Source organism: Anser brachyrhynchus, assembly GCF_964034855.1.
Source record: "Anser brachyrhynchus genome assembly, chromosome: Z".
In the NCBI taxonomy this organism is placed as follows: Eukaryota; Metazoa; Chordata; class Aves; order Anseriformes; family Anatidae; genus Anser; species Anser brachyrhynchus.
In genome coordinates this window covers 26731654-26752487 of record NC_137697.1, presented here as the reverse complement: position 1 = coordinate 26752487, position 20834 = coordinate 26731654, and the positions used below count along the sequence as shown (strand labels likewise).

At 36.8% G+C, this 20834-nt stretch overlaps 1 protein-coding gene across 7 annotated transcripts in view; it reads left to right on the top strand.

The window, feature by feature from the left end:
• The window catches only part of PTPRD (protein tyrosine phosphatase receptor type D), a 410278-nt gene that overhangs the window by 260308 nt on the left and 129136 nt on the right, over positions 1 to 20834 (top strand). For 4 of the 7 annotated variants that reach the window (XR_013943869.1, XR_013943870.1, XM_080574817.1 and 1 more), the window contains 6 exons: positions 5459 to 5592; positions 6896 to 7040; positions 10400 to 10705; positions 11735 to 11928; positions 13886 to 13912; positions 16010 to 16127. Coding sequence is in view for 5 of the 7 variants with exons in the window: in XM_080574817.1 (XP_080430943.1) it covers positions 5459 to 5592; positions 6896 to 7040; positions 10400 to 10705; positions 11735 to 11928; positions 13886 to 13912; positions 16010 to 16127 (924 nt within the window). In the remaining 2 variants the exon portion in view is untranslated. The remainder of the gene's footprint in view (positions 1 to 5458; positions 5593 to 6895; positions 7041 to 10399; positions 10706 to 11734; positions 11929 to 13885; positions 13913 to 16009; positions 16128 to 20834) is intronic. The other 3 variants (XM_080574819.1, XM_080574820.1, XM_080574821.1) reach the window with 2 other exon arrangements.

Below are 20834 nucleotides of genomic sequence, written 5' to 3'. Positions count from 1 at the left end.
GTCCCTGAACCTCTAGACAGTGGTTGGGGGAACAAAATCCCTCCCACGGTAAGCAAAGAGTAGGTCTGACCACCTGATGGAACTGAACATGTACAATTCAATGACATGAATCCCAGGGTCCTGAGGGAACTGTTGGACACAGCTACCAAGTCACTCTCCATCATACTTGAAAAGTCCTGGCTCTCCGGGGAAGTCTCTGGTGACTGGAAAGAGGAAAACATCTCTCCCATTTTTAAAAAGTGTAGAAAGAAAGACACAGAGAACTGCAGACTGGTGAGCCTCACCTCTATGCCTGGCAAGATCATGGAACAAATCCTCCTGGAAGCAATATTAAGGTACATGCAAGACAAGGAGGTGATCTGAGACAGTCAGCACTGTTTCATCAAGGGCAAATCACGCCTGACCTGGTGGCCTTTGGGATGGAGTGACTGCATCAGCTGACAATGGAAGACTGAACAATGCCATCTACCTGGACTTCTGTAAGGCTTTCAACATGGTCCCACACAATATCCTGATCTCTAAATTGGAGAGAGATGGATTTGAAGAGTGGACTACTCAGTGTACAAGGATTTAACTGGATGGCCACATCAAGAAAGTTGTGTTCAACAGCTCTATATCCAGGTGGAGGCTGGTGATGGAAGCTGGTGTCCCTTGGGGATCTGTTTTGGGACTGGTGCTGTTTAATATCTTTATCAATAATGTAGACAGTGGGATTGAGTGCACCCTCAGCAAATTTTCAGATTAAACCAAGCTGAGTTGTGCAGCTGATGCAACAGAAAGAAGGCATATCATCCAAAGGGACCTGGACAAGCTTGAGAAGTGGGCCCACGGGAACCTAATGAGGTTCATCAAGTCCAAGTCCAAAGTGCTGCAGCTGGACCAGGGCAATCCCAGACAGGAATACAGACTGGGAGAAGAACTCATTGAGAATAGCCCTGCGGAGAAGGACTTGGGGGTTCTAGTGGATGAAAGGCTCAATGTGAGCAAGCAGTGTGTGCTTGCAGCCCAGAAGGCCAACTGTGTCCTGGACTGCAACAACAGAGGAGTAGCCAGCAGATTGAGGGAATGGTTGTCCCCTCTCCTTGTGAGGCCCCACTTGGAGTACTACATCCAGGTCTGGGGTCCCCAAAATAAGAAAGATGTGGACCTGTTAGAGCGAGTCCAGAGGAAGGCCATGAAGGTAACCAAAGCGATGGAGCACTTCTACAAAGAAAGGCTGAACGAGATGGGGATGTTCAGCCTGGAGAAGAAAATGTATACATACTTAGAGTGAGGTTATAAAAAAGTTGGAGAGTGACTTTATATATTAGCAGATAGTGACAGGAGAAGGGGGAATGGCTTTAAACTGAAAGAGGGGATATTTAGATTAGAAGTCATGAGGAAATTCACAGAATCACAGAATTGAAGGGGTTGGAAGGGACCTCGAAAGATCATCGGGTCCAACTCCCCTGCCAAAGCAGGTTCCCTAGTGGAGGCTGCCCGGGTAGGCATCCAGATGGGCCTTGAATATCCCCAGAGAAGGAGACTCCACAACATCCCTGGGCAGCCTGTTCCAGTACTCCGTCACCCTCACTGTGAAGAAGTTCTTTCTCATGTTGGTGCGGAACTTCCTGTGCTCTATCTTGTGGCCATTACCCCTTGTCCTATCCGCACAAACCACTGAAAAGAGGTGGGCCAAATCCCTATGTCTCCCACACCTCAGGTATTTATACACATTGATGAGATCCCCTCTCAGTCTTCTTTTCTCCAGGCTGAACAGACCCAGGTCTCTCATCCTTTCTTCATAGGAAAGATGCTCCAGGCCCCGTATCATCTTTGTGGCCTTCCGCTGAACTCTTTCCAGGAGATCCCTGTCTTTTTTGTACCAGAGAGCCCAGAACTGGACACAGTACTCCAGGTGAGGCCTGACCAGGGCAGAGTAGAGGGGGAGGATCACCTCTCTTGACCTGCTGGCCACGCTCCTTTTTATGAACGCCAGGATCCCATTGGCCTTCTTGGCCACGAGGGCACACTGCTGGCTCATGGTCAACCTGTCGTCCACCAGGACCCCCAGGTCCTTCTCCACAGAGCTCCTCTCCAGCAGGTCGTCCCCCAGCCTGTACTGATACATGCGATTGTTCCTTCCCAGGTGCAGGACTCTACACTTGCTCTTGTTAAACCTCATTTGGTTTCTTCCTGCCCATCTCTCCAGGCGGCCCAGGTCTCGCTGAATGGCAACACAGCCTTCTGGCGCATCAGCCACTCCTCCCAGCTTTGTGTCATTGGCGTACTTGCTGAGGGCAGACACTATTCCCTCATAAAGGTCATCGATGAAGATGTTGGACAAGACCGGACCCAGCACCGACCCCTGGGGAACACCGCTAGTCACAGGTCTCCAGCTGCACTCTGCGCTGCCGATCACCACCCTCTGAGCTCGGCCAGTCAGCCAGTTCTCAACCCACCTTATTGTCCACTCCTCTATCCCACACTTTCTCAGCTTTGCTATCAGGATGTCATGGGAGACAGTATCGAAAGCCTTGCTAAAGTCAAGATAGATGACATCCACTGCTCTCCCCCCATCTACCCAGCTGGTGATGCCATCATAGAAGGCAACGAGGTTGGTGGAGCATGACTTCCGCTTGGTGAATCCATGCTGACTACTCCTCATAACATTCTTCTCTTCCAATTACTTGGAGATGGCATCCAGAACAAGCTGTTCCAACACCTTTCCAGGGACAGAGGTAAGACTGACTTGCTTGTATTTTCCCGGATCCTCCTTCTTGCCCTTCTTGAAGACCAGAATGACACTGGCTATCCTCCAGTCTTCAGGCACCTCTCCTGTTCTCCAGGACCTTTCAAAGATAATAGAGAGTGGTTCGGCTATCACCTCTGCAAACTCCCTTAGCACACGTGTATGCATCCCATCAGGACCCATGGATTTGTGTGCGTTGAGCCCACTCAGATGCTCCCAAACCACTCTCTCGTCAACCAGGGGGGAGCCCTCCATTTCCCAGACCCTTTTTCCTCCCGCCAGGGTCGAGGAGTCCCGGAGGGGAGTCCTTGAAGCAAAGACTGAAGCAAAGAAAGCATTCAGTATCTCCACCTTCTCTGTGTCTCCCGTTACCAGGACACCCCCCCTTGTTCAGCAAGGGACCCACATTATTTACTCAGAGGATGGTGAGGCACTGGAACAGGTTGATCAGATATGTTGTGGACTCCCAATCCCTAGAGGTGTTTCGACAAGTTGGATGAGGCTTTGTGCAACCTGATTCAGTGAAAGGCATCCCTTCCCAATAACAGAAGGCTTGGAGCTAGGTGATCTTTAAGGTCCCTTCCCACTGAAGCCATTTGATGAATATATGATTGTCCTGCTCTACTCTGGTGCAGCCTCACCTCAAGTACTGTGTACATTTTTGGTCACCACAATGTACAAAGGACATCAGACTATTAGAGAATGGCCAAAGGAAGGCAACAAAGATGCTGAAAGGTCTATAGGTCAAGACTCATGAGGAGCAGTTGAAGTCACTTGGTTTTCAGCCTAGAGGAGAGGAGACTGAGAGGAGACCTTGCTGTAGTCTACAGCTTCCTCATGAAGGATAGCGCAGGGGGAGGCACTGATCTCTTCTCTCTGATGACCAGCAATAGGACATGAGGGTATGGCATGAAGCTGCATCAGAGGGAGGTTCGTATTGGATATTAGCTAAAACTTCTTCACAATGAGGGTGGTTGTGCACTGCAACAGGCTCCCTAGGGAAATGGTTACGTCACCAAGCCTAGCAGAGTTCAAGAAGCATTTGGACAGGATTCTCAGAAATATGATGTTTGATTTTTGGTTGTTCCTTTATGGAACCAGGAACTGGACTTAATGATCCTTGTGGGTCCTTTCCAGGTCAAGATATTCTATGATTTTATGATTTTTTTCCTAAAAACAAAACATTTTTTTTACTTTGTAGTACACAGATGTGTTCTCTTCTTATACAAGGGATCTTTTAGAAAAATTACTAATTACTCTTACACATCTTTCTTTCTGTGAAGAGATTGTGAAGAGACTCTCACTCATTCCCATAGAAATAGGCAACATTTTTCTACACATTTCTTCTATTTTTTCCTATTTCTCAAAAGAAAGTGTGAATTGTAGGGAATTGCAAGCTCCACACAGACTGAATATGCACTTTATGTTGACAGGTTATCTGTCTGTTTAAAGGTTAGATATCAGACTTCTACCTTCTACACAAGGGTATTTTTATCCACATAGTGACATTCTGCAGAAGTCTGTGGAAGATAGGAATTACAGTCACAAATTATTTTTACCAGTTACTTCGTGGTATTTTTAAGTCTCTTACTATACAGAAGAAATGTACTTGTAATATTATAATAAAATTCTACCCTGAAAGTGATTTGTAAGGCAATTATTATCACAATGTAGTTGTCACAGCTGTTCTCAATATGTGCTAAGAATCGCATCTCATACTTTTTTTTTTCTTCAACAATAAGGGCATGACACATTTTATTCTTGAAAAGATAGAAGTGGTGTGGAAGACTGTTTCATGCATTATCAACATCATTATTAACTGAAACTAACATTTCAAAACTTGTATGCCATAATGATTGTATACATTCTAATGACAGGATATATTTTACCGTCTTTTCCCAGTCATAATAAGTTTTCCAGTTATAATAATAACTTTAATATTTAGTGTAGATTTGGAGAAGTAAATGAGAACAACATTTAACCTAGGTAATTTCTGCAACCATTAGACGAGGCTTGAAAACAGAATGTTCTTGACTACCAAAATCAAAGTTACATTTTTAGTTCTTGCAATTAGTAAGTGTTGTCACTAGAAATCCAGATGTATTGATAAAAATTCCAGTCATTAAAAGTGTGCAAATATGTCACTTAATGAGAACGTTACTGAAGATCTCTTCAGTAGGTTGTAACTTTGGGTAGTTAAATCATTCGGTATTCTTAAAGAGCAAGATGTGTTTAGCATCTTAGTTGTGAGCTAAGCAACCCTTTTTCAGAATTGGAAACACGTCATGATTTTAATACTGTGTTATTGAATATTCTATCTTATCTTGTGTAATACTAGCATTTCCCACATAATGCTTTTATATACCTACACACACATACACACACACACACACACACACTTGCGATTTCACACATTGGTTAAACTTGCTGGTGTTCAACACCAAACTTCTTTCAACTACATTTCAGCTCTTCGTGTGTTATTTGCACTGTGAAGCATTTGCTTGAAATCCTTGATAATCTGTAATGCGCAAATTAAAACTTTGTTCTTTTTCTGAGTTCAGATTAATTTATTTCATAACACAGTTAATCAATTTGTTTAAAATCAGTAAATTCAATAAAAGCAATATTGTGTGAAATATTCAGATAATAGTTTAAAGGGTTTGGATGATAGGTGTTTAAATAGCCAGATAAACAATTGGAAACACTACTAAAATCTTTTTTCTTTAGTGCCTGGTCAGCCGTTGAACTTCAAGGCAGAACCTGAGTCTGAAACGAGCATATTACTTTCCTGGACGCCTCCACGCTCTGATACTATTTCCAGCTATGAACTAGTTTACAAAGATGGGGAGCATGGGGAAGAGGTAAGAGAAAATATTATACGTCTTTTAAGTACTTGCTAATGAGTTAGTCGTAAATGCTACCATTGGTCACTTTCTTCAGTATGAAAGCCTTGATATTAAACAGTTTGTTATTCCCAGCAGTGAGCCTATTTGACTTCAAATGTGTAAACCGAAAATACCCTTGATGGTTACTAGCAAAGGAAATTTGCTGTTGTTCAAAGGTGTTCACATGGATGTTTCATCCAGTTTCTGATGATACTGATCACGTCTCTCCAAACCTGTTCCTCAACAAAGGCTTGGAAGCAGAGGTGTTTTGTTGAATGTTATACAGTTATTGATACTTTCTTGGACTTACACTTGCACTTTGCAGCCTATTTTCAACCTTTGAGAATATCTATTTGACACCATGGAAGACATTTAATGAAGCTGATTATCTTTCAGTAATCTTTGAGACGATTCTTTTTTTCTCTCTCTAAAAATAAAAAGCTACTATGGGCTTTTTCTATACTACTGTTTCATAAAGAATTTTGAGTTTGAGTGCCTCTGTGCTGTTAGTGTAGAATACACCATTCTTACATCTAATATCAAAACCATGTGGTATTGCCAGATGTCCCAGACAAAAAAAAAAAAAAAAAAAAAAGAACCTGTCAGTCTCAGAGGAGAGTGTCAACTTCATTGATTTGTGCTGCATCATCATCTCGTTGCCGATGCTTCAGCTGAGCTTATATTTATGACAGCTCCGCACATACACAGTGAATGTACAAGCATGTTTCGTGGATTGGGGGGCAGATCTGTATTTCAGCTCCAGATGCAAGCCCCTGTTTAATACCTTACAGTTGGAATAATTTGTTTCTTAAGGTTTTGAACACCAGCTTAATTACAGTTTTCCCTAAAATCTAAGATTACTCTCATAACAGATACCTGGACTTCACTGTCCTGTGGGGTAACTACAGACACGGCTTTGTTCATGTGTTATTGTCTGAAGATCCTTTTATGATTTATACACACCTATTACTTCTTTAAATAGTCAAAAAATATTTCTGGTTCTGAGTTTTACCCTTTAAGCTGTCTGTTTTAAAAAAAAGATATCGTTCTTTAATGTGTATTTGTTAAAAGTAATGTGTTCATTTTGGGTTTGTTCTGTTTCAGTTTTGATTTTTTTTTTTCTTTCTTGAATTTATATGTTACAATTTTGTGAGATAGGTTATCATCAGAGTATAAAAGCATTTCTTCTGTGGACAACATATTGCATATGTTGATATGCAATTCAGAGTCTCTTACTGAATATTAATCATGACATCTGACTCTCATTACTTACCTGTAGCAACGGGTTTCCACTGAGCCTACCACATCTTATCGCCTGCAAGGCTTGAAGCCAAACAGCTTGTACTTGTTTCGTCTAGCAGCACGTTCTCCACAAGGTTTGGGTGCTTCAACAGCAGAAATCTCAGCAAGAACCATGCAGTCAAGTAGGTGTCTTTCCTTGCTAACTTTAATCTGTTATGTTATATTTGTCAAAGAGATTCATTTAAATAGCCGACACTAACAGCAAGACAAGAAAACAGAATGGTACAAGACATAACATTTATGAATCTTAGTACAGAAAAAAAAATGTTTAAAATACTGTGATCAACTAATATGTGTGTCTTTTCCATAGCTTCCGAAAAAAGACTCTGTAAAGACTTACAGAAAGCCAGTGTCTAAGGAGACAATACTATGCTGTCATAATTTGTTGTTGTTGTTATAATAGGGATAGTAGGGTAATATATTTTATTGTGCAAGTATAGATGGGGAACAGTCCTCCACCCATAAAATACCACCTTCTTACTCTGAAGATTTTCTGTAATACTAGGTTGCTCCAGTGGCATTTCTTCATAGTAAAAAATGTTGCAGAGTGGGCCAATTTGAATGTTTCTGACTGTATCAAAAATTTCCTTATAACTCTTCTTCTATAGTAACTACTCTGAGTTAGAGATTTTTTATCTGGGCTTTTTAAAATGTTCAGTCATTATTGACACCAGTGGAAATATTTTTTCTGACTGGATTCTTATAGAAACAATGTCAATAAGCTCATCACATTTCTGTGCAAATATGATGCAAAAGTTTGGATTTATTTTACAATATTTAAATTAATACTTAACTAAAACAGCCAGGTATGCAAGGATGATATCCAGAATGACTGCATTTACTGGATAAGTTATGCTTTCCTAACAGTTTATACTGTATAATTTGAAAACTTATTGCAATTCTATTTTAGTTTGTTTTTCATTAAATTACCATTTCTTAAAGTAGTATTATTTAAAACAAAAACAAAAAAAACCCTCAGATTCTCAGTTGGCATGATTTTCTTTTTAATTTGCGGTCTGTAATAATTATGATTATATCATCATTATTTGATAGAGTTATATAATTAATAATAATTAATGTAACGGGAGAAGTAGTACTATAGAGCTTAAGTTTAACCAAAGCTAGGTGTGCTTCCGCAACTTTTCTAAGGTATTTGAATAAACATAGAAGACTACCGTGTAACACAAGACTAGTAACAATGCCAGTTTTGACCTCAATAATACAGAATCAATAACTTGATGTAGAAAAGGGTATTTATTGGCTCCTGGAGCCATTTCAGCTACTTAGAATGCTCATGCTCTTATAACATATTGGGTGAAAATTCCCTAAATTGTGCATAAAGAATAAATATTTAGAAACCAAGGTTGTGTGTTCTGCCTATAAGCACATTGCCATTTTTCCCTTCTAAAATACAAAAGTATAGTATTATATCTGAAAAAAGCCTTATGCATACAGATATTATGGAAATTTGATTTCAGTAGTATATAAGCAGATCTCAGTTATTTCTTAAAAGTTTGCAGCAGTTTTAAACATTGTGTATTTTACGAAAAAGTACATACTTCAATAAAACTCATTACACAGGTAGTCTACAGATTATACTGAGTTACATAAAAGCAATATTTTTATTATATTATCATGGATTAAAAATTAATAAGCTTCTGTGAGTTCATTAGCAATATTCACCAGAATACCCTGTTCTCTTTTATCTTGGTTTCAGAGAAAGATGTTACAGGGATTTATTTCTTTATGTACAGGATCCCTGAGGGACATTATGGTTACATTTTACTTCCTCCACTAATCAATGATAAAAGTGGACCAAGTTTTGAGTATTTGATAACTGAATTAGCTTTTTTTTTAAAAAAAAATAAGGCTCACTTCTCTTTTGTAGCCCCCCATCTGCTTCCTCTAGTTAGTTGAAATGCTGGTACATTCCCTCCTGTTTTCTCTTCAGAAGAGCAGAGTACCATACTGAGTAAAAAGCCATTGATCCCTGTGGAAGACCTGTGGGGAACCAAAACATACATGTGTAAACGCAATAGGTCACAGCAGGGTCCTAGGCCTCCTCTGTTGCTTTAAATTTGTTTGATGTGCCTAGCATAAGTACAAAAAATCCATCTGTTTCTTTTTTCCCTTTAGAATGGGAAGAAAATAGCAGACAAACAGATAAAAAAATAAAAGACCTATAAAGACCTTGCACTGAAAAGTTATGTTTTCCTTGCAAGAGAAATGGCAGAAATGGGGAAGAAGTCCACAACTGCCAGTGAATTTAAACAATGACTCCTTTTTTGGTGCTTTGAGTGCACAGAGTGCTCATTTTTGGTGCTCAGTTACTAAGTACAGACTTCACTAAGGTACATTTAAGTACATGAATGAGTACCTAACTTTCAGTATTGGAATTGCCTCACTGAAAGCAATGGAATGACATACATGTTTAAATGCTGTGGAGCCTGGAAAAGATAACTATGCTAACAGACTCCATAAACTATGAATCAGTAAAGGTGAGCACTTCTGCTCCAGATGAATGCTGGTGAAAAGATGTGAAGTGAGGATCTTTCACCTTTCTGATGAGCTCAGATTGTGAATATAATTTGTAAAATGAATACATGCTTTCTTGACACAGTGTTTGGGGGTAGATATTTGTTTTTCCTATAGAATAATCTACACTACTGGTAGGATTTAATTCTTTGCTAGCGAAGGTGTGTCCAAGAGGAGTTAAAAAAAATAAAACTTGACAGCTGATCTACGGTAAGTACAAGTTAAAGTCAGAGTCAACAACCCTGTCACTTTTTTCTGGTAGGTAAATCTTTGACTAAGACTTTCTATTGACTGCATGCTTCTGGTATGTTGGCTACAATAAATATTTGAGTAAATGCTTTCCATTTAAACATTATTTTTGGTTGACTTGTGCGAGGCAGACTCAGCAAAAAAAAAAAAAAAAAGAAGAAGAATTTGGTTACGAGAGTGGGGAGGCTGTTTAGAGCAATTTCTAGCAATTACTGCAAGTTTGGGGGTTTCTGTAAAAGGAGAAATATTCTCAAAGTAAACCTGCTTGAAGAGGATATGTCCAAATTTCTAAATAAATACGTCATGCATCGTTTAACATATTATAACTTGCACTAATTGCAATGATTGTAAAGATAGATCAGTAGCCATAGAAGTGTCACGTTTTTCTTTTATTTCAAGAAGAATTTTAATTACAGGTAGGTAATATTATTTTGAGGTTTCGTTTTCATGTATTTCCCCTACATGTTTTTTTTCGCTGTTTTGTTGGTCTATTCATTTTCAGTTTCCTCATGTTAATAAGCCAAGGTGCATATAATTACCTGATGTTTTGCTTTTTAAGTTTCTACTTCTTTTCTTGTTTGGTTTTTATTTTCATTTTGTTGTCTTTTATTTATTTTTATTTTTTTCTTTTGTTCATTTTTTTCAACCACTCCTATCCTTTCACTCAAATCCTCCTTTAACCCACTACTGAAATTAGAGCCATCAGCTCCTCCTCAAGACATTAGTTGCACAAGTCCCAGCTCCACTAGTATTTTGGTAAGTTGGAAACCTCCACCGGTGGAAAAACAGAACGGCAATATCACAGAATACTCCATCAAGTACATTGGGATTGATGGAGAAGATGTCAAACCCCATGAAATTTTGGGAATTTCCTCGGACAGTACCCAATACCTTTTGGAACAGCTGGAAAAATGGACTGAGTACCGGATCTCTGTGACTGCCCACACTGATGTTGGACCTGGCCCAGAGAGCTTAGCAGTATTGATTCGGACAGATGAAGATGGTATGTTGCCTCCACTACATCAGTTTGCACCTCTATGACTCTCTGTCGATCTGCTGTCTTATATGTAGGCTAACAGATTTTTTTTCTGCTTTTTTCTGAAATCGCAGATACTATCACTATTTGAGTTCAGTTTTTTTTTTTTTTTTTTTTTTTTAATTCAAAGACTTGTGCTTTCAACATTTCAACATTTTTTGTATATCTGGTATATATATATATTTTTTTTAATAGAAAATACTTTTTTTGTTGTTGTTTGTTTTGTCAATGAACTGCATCTGCTGCCCCTTTAAGCCCATACATATCCTTCTTTCTCCTTCTTAAACATAAAAATAACTTACAGAGAGAAAACCTGCAGCCTTTTCTTTGATTTTACAGTCGTTATTTTTAAACACATGAATTTTTCTTCAGATATTTTTTAAACTGCTTTCTTGTTCTGTGTTGTACTTTTTTATTTATTTTGATGTTGTTGTTTTGGGTTGTTTTCTTTTTTTTTTCTTTTTTTTTTCTTTTTTTTTTTTTCTTGGAAATCTGATGCTCCACACATTTTATTTTCTTCCATGCTTGTAAGTGACAGAAGACAACCTTATTATCAACCTCCTTTTTATACTACTGAAAAGAAACAAAGAAAGAAAGAAAGAAAGAACTTATCATACAAAAATAAGGAAACTTTTTTTGGAAATCTTTTGTGTTTTTTATTATTATTGTTATTATTATTATTTCAATTATTGCAATACCTCTTTGTACTGTAATGCTTTGACTCTCAAAGCATCTTCCTTGGCTTTTGTACATTTTTACATGTTTTTCTATTTCTCTAATACTATTTTTTCTTCCATTTTTTGCATCAGTCATGGTTTTTGATCTTTTCACTGAAAGCTAGAGCAGATTGGTTGGGCGTTTTCGTTTGTTGAACTGTTTGTATTCTTCAGAGAAAATGTAGTGAGTCTGCCCTTTAAAAAAAAAAAAAAAAAAAGGCAAAAGACATGGGTGGGACAGGTGCCTGTAATTCTGTTTTATCCAATGATGTTGTTCCAGTTCCTAGTGGTCCTCCTCGCAAAGTCGAGGTAGAGGCTGTCAACTCTACTGCTGTTAAAGTGTCATGGCGCTCACCTGTACCCAATAAACAACATGGACAGATCAGAGGATACCAGGTCCACTATGTAAGAATGGAAAATGGGGAACCAAAGGGTCAGCCTATGCTGAAAGACATCATGTTGGCTGATGCACAGGTAACTAGAGCATTTTATGTTATTTTCTAATCACAGTGAGAACCCTTCATTTACTAAAAAGCTATCTAAAACTGTATGGGTTTTTTCTTTGTTTGTTTTATTTTGTTTTGTTTTCCATTTTTTAATCCTACCAGCTTTTTTTTTTTTTTTTTTTTTTTAAATCTCTGTTTAACAACTTTTCAGAATACTTGCATTTAAAGGTTCTTGGAGGAAATCTAGGCACCCTTTTCTGTAGAGGTGCGCACAGAAATCTTAAGCAGTGTCGTTCTGCTGGCTCCCATAAACCTGGAGACTGCATCGTACATCTGTTCTCTGAAGTTGTAAAGCATCATAAGTATCTAAGCCAGGTCACATCCAGTGCATCAAAATGTGCAGTCTGATCCAACTGCCTTATATTTCGTTTTTTAAATAGAGAGTACAGAGCCAAATGAGAAGCCTATGCTACTCCATTATAACGGTGGTTCTATCATTGTTGCATATCTACCTCATCATGCAGTTCACATGAAATGAATGTATTTTTGTGACTTTGGAAATCACTGAAGTATTTATACTTGTCATTATTCATATCATTAACTGTGCAATAAAATTTGGAAATTAGTTTAAATAGGTTTGGGGTTATCTATAATGCAAAATTGCCCATCTGTCATATAAATTATGAGACATGATGAAAGCACAAGCCTGATCACATCAAGTTTTAAAAACTTCTAAATATAGTACTTTACTGATTACACCAGCACTCCATAAAAGTGAAGATTCCCAAAGCTCCTAGTGCTGGAGGAATGAGCCTATGCTGAAATTATTTTCATGTGCACACCTCTCACAGCTAGCTCTCAATTTGTGACTGGGATGAAGGGAAATGATCAACTTCGCATAAAGTTAAATAGAGAAATCCTACACTCTTAAGCATTTCATGTGAATAAATTTTGTTTTGTTTTGTTTGGTTGGTTTTTTTCTTCCTTATTTTTTGTCTAGGCTTAGTTCTAAACTTCAGCTCTGTAGATAAGTTTTTGAGAACAGATCCCTTATGCACTCCATTTGGCTGGCAAGCCAGTTCCCAAAGTATTGTATCAATTCCTGGTGGTCCTTGTTACTCTTTTGCCTCCCTGTCTACCAATATATATGTACTTATCTATTTTTCCAAAACATAGTGTTCTTACAGCTTAAATTCAGTGAAAAGAAAGATGGAAAAGGGTAAGTGGGTAGGAAGGAAAAGGAAGAGGAAATGGAAAAAGATTATTCTCTATGCTTCATTTTTGGTTGCTCATATTTTCAGTTTCAGCTATGTGGGGTAGTAGTATTAAATCATTTTAAACCCTAGAAGGTCAGAAAGGGGAGACTAGATGTGATATTGAAACACAAATATCATAAAGGCAGAAGTCATATTTCCCTTTATCCAAGTTTGGTTTTGAACTGCATTTTTGTCTTTGAGTTACTTTAGATAGTCACCTCCTTTCTCCTCCCACCACTCCTTCCTTCATTTACTGTTAAGATCAAGGCTTGTGCAGGGCATGAAGTCTTTGGGTCTTTGGCAGTAAAAGACTTTGGTATGGTTAGATTTCAAGATTAAAAAATCATGTCATCCTGCTATTAATAAGCCCCTGAATTAATTTGGGAAAACCAAGCATATAGACTAGTGTCTAAATATGCTAGGTAGACCAGTGACTTTACTGATGCAGTCTATCATGAAATAGTATTATATGGTACAGGAAGATTCATTAATTCTTTTGTCTTTCAAGGAAAGAAAAGTAGCTGTTTTTTGAGGGGACCAGAAGTGGGATTAAAAATGCCTGGCCTGATTACATTAGCCATATTCTACATGATTCTACACAATTAATTAAAATTCTACATGATTTTTCCAGACATCTTTCTTATTTATTTTACTATTAAGAAGAAACAGGCTACAAATTCTCTTCATTTCTTTTGTTTTTTCTTTCCAACATTCTTTACTCTCAATCAGTGGGAATATGATGATACTACTGAACATGTGAGTAGTTTTTGACTGGCCAGAAAAAGCGTATGTTGTTTTTTGGTTTTGTATTTTTTTGTTTTTCGTGTTTGCTTGTAGCCTCTCTTTATTTTTTTTTTCTTTCGTTATGTGCAGAGATGCATGTACTAACATAAAAGTATGTTTTTGTTTTTGTTTTTTTCCTGTATGGCACTTCTGTCCCCCTTCATGCCCAAGGGAGAGTGGGGGTTGTTATTGCTTGTTTGTTCTGGGGTTTAGCATGGTGCTGAAATTTCAGAAATGGTTTACGTTTTCTTATTTTTGTGGCTGTTACTAACTTTGACTCACATTTTCTCCTCAAAAGAAAGTGGTAGAAAAATAAGAAGAAGACTAAATAAATTAAAAAAAAAAAAAAAGATGGTTTGTAATGGCATAGCAATAATCAAAAGTTTTACTATATTCATTCTGAGTGATTTTTTGTGTAGATGAAGGTTGAAGTCAGTTGTGCTTCCTTTTTAGTAATTCAATAATTCCATGTTATATTTTATCAGGAATGTCATATGCCCTGCATTGTTCATGCCTAAGTAATATGTGTTTGCTGTATCCAAGTTAAACTTCTAAAAGACAGTGCAGTCACATCTCTGTTACACCATGAAGTACTGCTTGTTTTAGATGAGGCTGGTAGCTTCATCACTGTTTAAAATGATTTTTTGTTTGTTTGTTTTCATTTTGTTTGTTTTGTTTTTGTTTTTGCCTTTTGCAGTTTTATTCTGCTAATATCTGGTGAAGAGTACTTCTGAAAGGAAAAAATTGTCTTACTGATTCTGGCCTTTAGGTTCAATTCAATTCTGAAATAGATTCTAAGGAGTGGTTTTGTTTGTTTGTTTGTTTGTTTGTTGTTGTTTTGTTATTTGGTGTTTGATGGTTTTCTGGGCTTTTTTTTTTGTGTGTTTTTCTTTCGTTAGAGTGATTTTTCCCCACTTCCTCTGGTCATTACCTTGTTATTTCTACATTGCTAATACGGGACTGCAAATACAATACCAAGTTCTAATCAAATCTGTACTGAGCTCATACTCAGAATCTGGAAAAATTCATGTACTGTGTATAGTCTGACCCATAATTTCTATATTAAGTTTTATAGAGGACACATAAATATACTGTCTCTCTGACAACAGTGGAATTTAATGTAAATCCATTCAGGCATGTGAATGCCTGGACGTACAGGAGTAGTCCAGTGGTTAAAAACTGGAAGCAGATGAGTCAGGAAATCTGGGCCAATCAGTTTCCTCTAAACACTGTTCATTTATATTTACATATAAAGTTTAATTATTTTGTGAGTGTCAAGGCTTAACTCCCTCTACCTGCCCTTACAACATGATGTAAGATTAATTCATTTCAGTTGGCTGACCCTTTGCCATCTTATGTGTGTATATGTGGCGTGTCTGTGTGTGTGCATGTGCTAGCTGAAAAGTTACTTGTTTTCTAGCTGCTGTCAGCTGTTAGATTTATTCTCTGATCGTATTTTTAATGATATTTTAGGTAGCTCTTCTAGACTTTAAAAGTGATCTGTTTCTCAAGTTTTTTTAGATGTTTAGATGCAAATTCCAACCAGTAACACAGGTTGCAAATAATGTGTTATGAAAGGAAAGAAGCTTTCTTGTTCAGCTGAACCATAGGGACATAAAAAGTTTGGATACAACTGCAACATGCTTATATGTAGGCCTTTTATAACTATGTCAGTAATGACCTGTAAATGACTAAGTTAAAATATATTTCGTTTCTACACATGCATGCGTTTCACAGTATCAGTAAGATTCCTAAGGCAAGGTATTTCAGAAGGGCTTATTCACTGTTCACACCACTAAGCCTTTGGCCTTATGCCTTAATCTATCCAAGGCATTCTGTTTAGAAGTGTGCTGTTGTTTATTGCTTAAGTGAGTGAAATACCACATTATGAAGTATTTCCCACAAAACAGTCTGTTGGTGTTCTCAAATGCTTGCTAGCACTTCCAGTAGCACAAAAGTGTGTGCACTGCATGTATTATACAGAGGTTATCTTAAAGATTCAGTGCTCTCCTTAAAAAAAAATAAAAAATAAAATAAAAAATAAAAAAATCTTGTTTTATTTCTTCTTAGGAAATGATAATTTCTGGGCTTCAGCCTGAAACTACATACTCCTTCACTGTGACAGCCTACACAACAAAAGGTGATGGAGCACGCAGCAAGCCCAAACTTGTATCTACTACTGGTGCAGGTAATACTCATATAATCTCTGAACAAATCCTTACACTTGTTCTAGCTTTTTATTACTGCTGTTTGGAAGTCTTCTGTAGTGTGGAAAATGTTTATAGGACAAAGTTTTTTTTCTGTTTCGGTATTGGGCCCTTCATTTATTTAGGCAAAAATAGAATCACTGTCCCCCTTTCTCCCTCTCTCAGTTCTAGAAACAATCAGAAAGTGATATTTATGCTTTCTAGTAGCTCTTCCATTTTGATTGGTGTCTTCCTGGAGAGGAAAAATGACAGATTCACTGCTGAGAAAGATATTTGAAAAAATTTGCATTTGGTATTTATACTGATTGACTTAATTTTTAAAACTGAACATAGAGCACATCTTGCACTGATTTGAGAAATACTATATTTAGTCTTATCAGCTGCCTTGGCAAAATCTCCATCTTGGTGGCTAGATAAACCGTATAGTTGCATCTCAGATCTGACCTTTCAGTCGTTACTCTTGACACGTACTGAATCATCCACTCCAACCTCTTGTTTCCTGAATTCTCCTAGTCTGGAAAAAAAAATGTGATGTATACTTCTTAATTGCATCTGAACTTGATTTAGGAAAGGTGGCATTTGATGTATTAATCTTTTTAAAGTTCAGTTTCCAATTTGAATAAACACAGTTATATTGACCATGACAGTTATCTCCTAGATACAAGCACAGGCTATGCAAACCTGCTTGCAAAACTTGAAACCTCTATGCATTTAGTCATTACTGTTGTTCATGAATCATGTTTCCAAGATCTCTGATGCTTTTTTAGAAAATCAAACAAATCTTGTGTCCCATAAAATCCCAAGTGACTGAAGAGCAATGGAGAATCAGAGGCATGCATGTAAATTCAGATATATCACACTGTCCTTACCATTTACTTCACTTTGTAGACAAGTAACTCTTTCTGCTGGTCTCTAGAGTAACAGCTAGTTACCATTTTGCTCTTTCCTATCTTCTGGTGTATATGAAAACCTATTTGCCTTGCTGTTACATCTTGCCATCATTGAGCTCGTTTTGTAAGGAAAATTCACATGCAGGTATTTGAAAAAGGAAACATTAAATACATTCAGTATCAAGAATTTCCAGCTCACTGTTCTTTTGAGAATTCATCAGGCAGATGAAGGAATGATGAATGCAATAATACCAAGAGCTTGTAGGTTTGAAGTACACCCTTCTGTTCTCTCAGAGTTTCCATTTTTTTTCCCCTGAAAATGAGCTATTTAAATACTAAAATAAAACTAATGATGGATCTGACATTCAAGTTTAATTTTTAAACGTATAAATCAGGTACAGCTGTATGAAAATGAGTGAGATTATATCAGTAAAATATAGCATATGTTAAAGGTGAGTAAAGATCTGAATGTTTACTTTACAAGCTTACTATTCATGAGCAATGACTTAAAAGCAGTTGTTCAGATGATAACTATCAGTTTTATCTTTTTCGTTGTATAAAAGCAACATTTACATTATTAGGCAGGAAAAAAATCACCAAAGGTAAATGTGCCTACAGTACAGGAACTGCAATTATTAGTGAAGTCACACAGTGTTGTTAACATCTTCATTCCAAGGTACATTTTCATCTTTTACTCAGTTTTGTTTCCTGGTTTTAGAAATGAAATGAAAGAAAAAATGTTACTGAAGACTTTTTAACTCAAAGTACTTGAAAATTTTAAATTGGTGATAATTAGTGATAATGCTTACAGTTAGTTAAATGCAGATAATACATGATTAACAAGATATTGACAAAATTAAAAGACTTACCTTTCAACAATGTAATGCAATTTTTCTCAAATTGGATAAGACCTGTAATTTCTGAGTCTCATAACACAACAGCTTATGTCTTATTTGGAATTGAAATTGTCCTCTGTACTGGACAAAACTCTTGAAATACGAAGTTCAGTCTAAGTTTCACCCATGCACAACTATAAATCTTGCATTAAAAGACCAATGTTTCAAAAAGATTCATACCTGATTTTTTTTTTTTTTTATGTCTAAGAGGAGCAAATTGTCATGAAGACAGATGGTGCATTTCATGGCAACTAACAGAAACAAGTTACTTTGTGTACTTTCACAAAGGCAGCTTGCATGTGCTTCTTCTAACAATACCATGACATTACAACTGGCTGATGTAATGACTGACACAGAAGGACATAACTGTGATTTGAGAAACATCTTGCTATGTAGTTAGGAAGGTGGACTTCAATAGATGAGGAAAATATAATTTTCATGGAAAATTAATTTCATTTGCATTCTTGACAAATACAAATATTGTTATGGGAAGAATGACAAATACAAATATTGTTATGGGAAGAAATTTCTAGAGAGCTATTTCACGCCAGTTTTATATTTAGGACTATGCAGAACCCTACTGTTTGTCCCACAATATACACAAGTGATAATACTAAAAGAAAGTAGAGACTGAAAGTTATCAAGACATAAAAAGAAAGAGGAAAACATTTTATTTCTCTATCATAGAACCATAGAATGGTTTGTTTGAAGGCACCTTAAAAATCATTTGGTTTCAAAAAGTTCCTCCTCAGCTTTCCTGTAGGCCCCCTTAGCTACAGGGGGCTACAGCTTAGCTACAGGAACCAAGAAGGCTCTCTCAGCCCTTCTTTGTAGGAGAGTCCTCTGGACTCACTCCAACAGGCCCTTGTCCTCCCCAGAGTTCCATGTATCAGTTCTATGTTGACAAAAAGGAAATTTACTTACTGCAGAATCATATACGTTTCATATTAAAAAAAAAAAAAAAAAAAAAAAAAAAAAAAAGGTGAACATAGTTATTTACCACTTTAATCACGGGGTAGTTTTAATGGAAAAGTGAGCTCTATCAGTTCTTCTGATCAGGAATAAGTATTGATATTTTTTCTTTGTCTGTACAGAATGGTTAAAAAAAAAAATAGCACTAACTGCCACCGGAAAAAAAAGAAAAAAAAAATCACATATTTAATTTAGTGACATCTTCCAGCAGTCTTTCTTCTAGAAAGCAGAAGGAGTTGTTATTCTATTTGTGTGGACTCTTTTTCTCTTTCATATGCTCCATTATCTTCAGTAGTATGTGAGGGAGAAATGTAGAGACATATATGGCCTGCAAAAGGCCTTTGGAGCCTTTTCTTTGTTCCATAAAGCCTCATAATAATCAATAAGGAAAAGTCAGAGAGATATTCTCTATGTAACAACAAGTGTAGGAAAAAGCATACACAATTCCTAGGAATATATTGGCAGGTAAACTAGGAAGAACATTTAAAAGGAAGGATAATTGGAAAAATTATATAAAAACTAGCTACAATTCGTACACAATTAGGGGTAGTGTCAGGACTTATGACAGATGCAACAAGAAGAGCTTATTAAATGCAGAATTTCCCTCAAGCCATACCATTCCTCTCTCCTTACTCCTAATTCATTTTGGAATGGTAGTCAGAAGTTCTGACAATAAGAATCTGATTTGTTGGGTGCCTGAGAACTGAAGATAAGTAATAAAACCCACTGAAGTGTTTAAATACAGGAACTCACGATCCAGAGCTCACGGTACAGCAATTACATTCACTTGGGAAGGCTTTGAACGTGCATGGAACTAATTAGTCTTCGTGGAAGACTGTTATCATAGCACTACTACTCCCCAAACCAGTCTAGTTTCTTGACCTGTCAGGTATTGGCACAAAACACCAAATATCTGAATACTGTTATGGATATTCTTAATTACCAAATATATTTTAAAATTACGTTCTATTACAACTGAGTAATTATGTCATGAATATAGAAATTAAATATATAAGTATGTAAGCAAATGTGAATAAATGAATGCATTAAAAATAATAATAATAATAATAATAATAATAATAAAACAGACACGGTAAATGAAAGCTGCTGATATCAAGACCCCAAAAATGTATACCATATTAGCTGTAATAGCATTTCACCCTAACATAGATTTATAATGGTTCTTTACTATGAATATGCCCACCACACTTTTAAATGGGTCTGAACCTATCTAAAAGATGAATTAGCACAAGCGGGCCTGTTAGGTCCCAATTAAGAATTTGAGCGTATCTGGTGTGCAGGTACAGAACAGCATCCAGTAAACTTAGTCTTCCTCAGAAGAAACCCAGTTCATCTGTACCAAAACATGCTGGAAACTAGTTCAACAGGTGATAAGCAGGGACAATCAAGAAATTAAATTCAAAACCTTGCTACCACTCCAATCTGAAACATCCCATGCTGGAGTTCATTTATGTACTGAAAATGATATGGTAGGGTGCTATGGTATCTGTGGTAGTGAATGATTGTCACTAGGTTGGCCTTACTTCCCTTCTTCAACATTTTTAACTTTCAATGGCAAGAATTATGTTAAACAGATTTACAAACTCATAACTTCTCCATTATTATTATCACTGTTATTACTGTTATTGTTATTAATTATTTTTCAATTTACATGAACAGCAGAAACGTACCTTGGATTAATTTAATGAATATTTTTGACGGTACTCTTTATTTTTCAAGCAAAGATTTGTAAGTCAGACACAACTACTCATAAGATGTGTGTTTGAAGTTTTACTTCTTGACTGGTGTTCCTGTGCCTCTGAATGTTCTTTGTATTTAGTAAGGGAAGGCATGGTATTTAGAATGGTAAGGGAAGAATACAATGGACAATAAATGCCTTTACTATCATAATTCACTACACACTTTGACT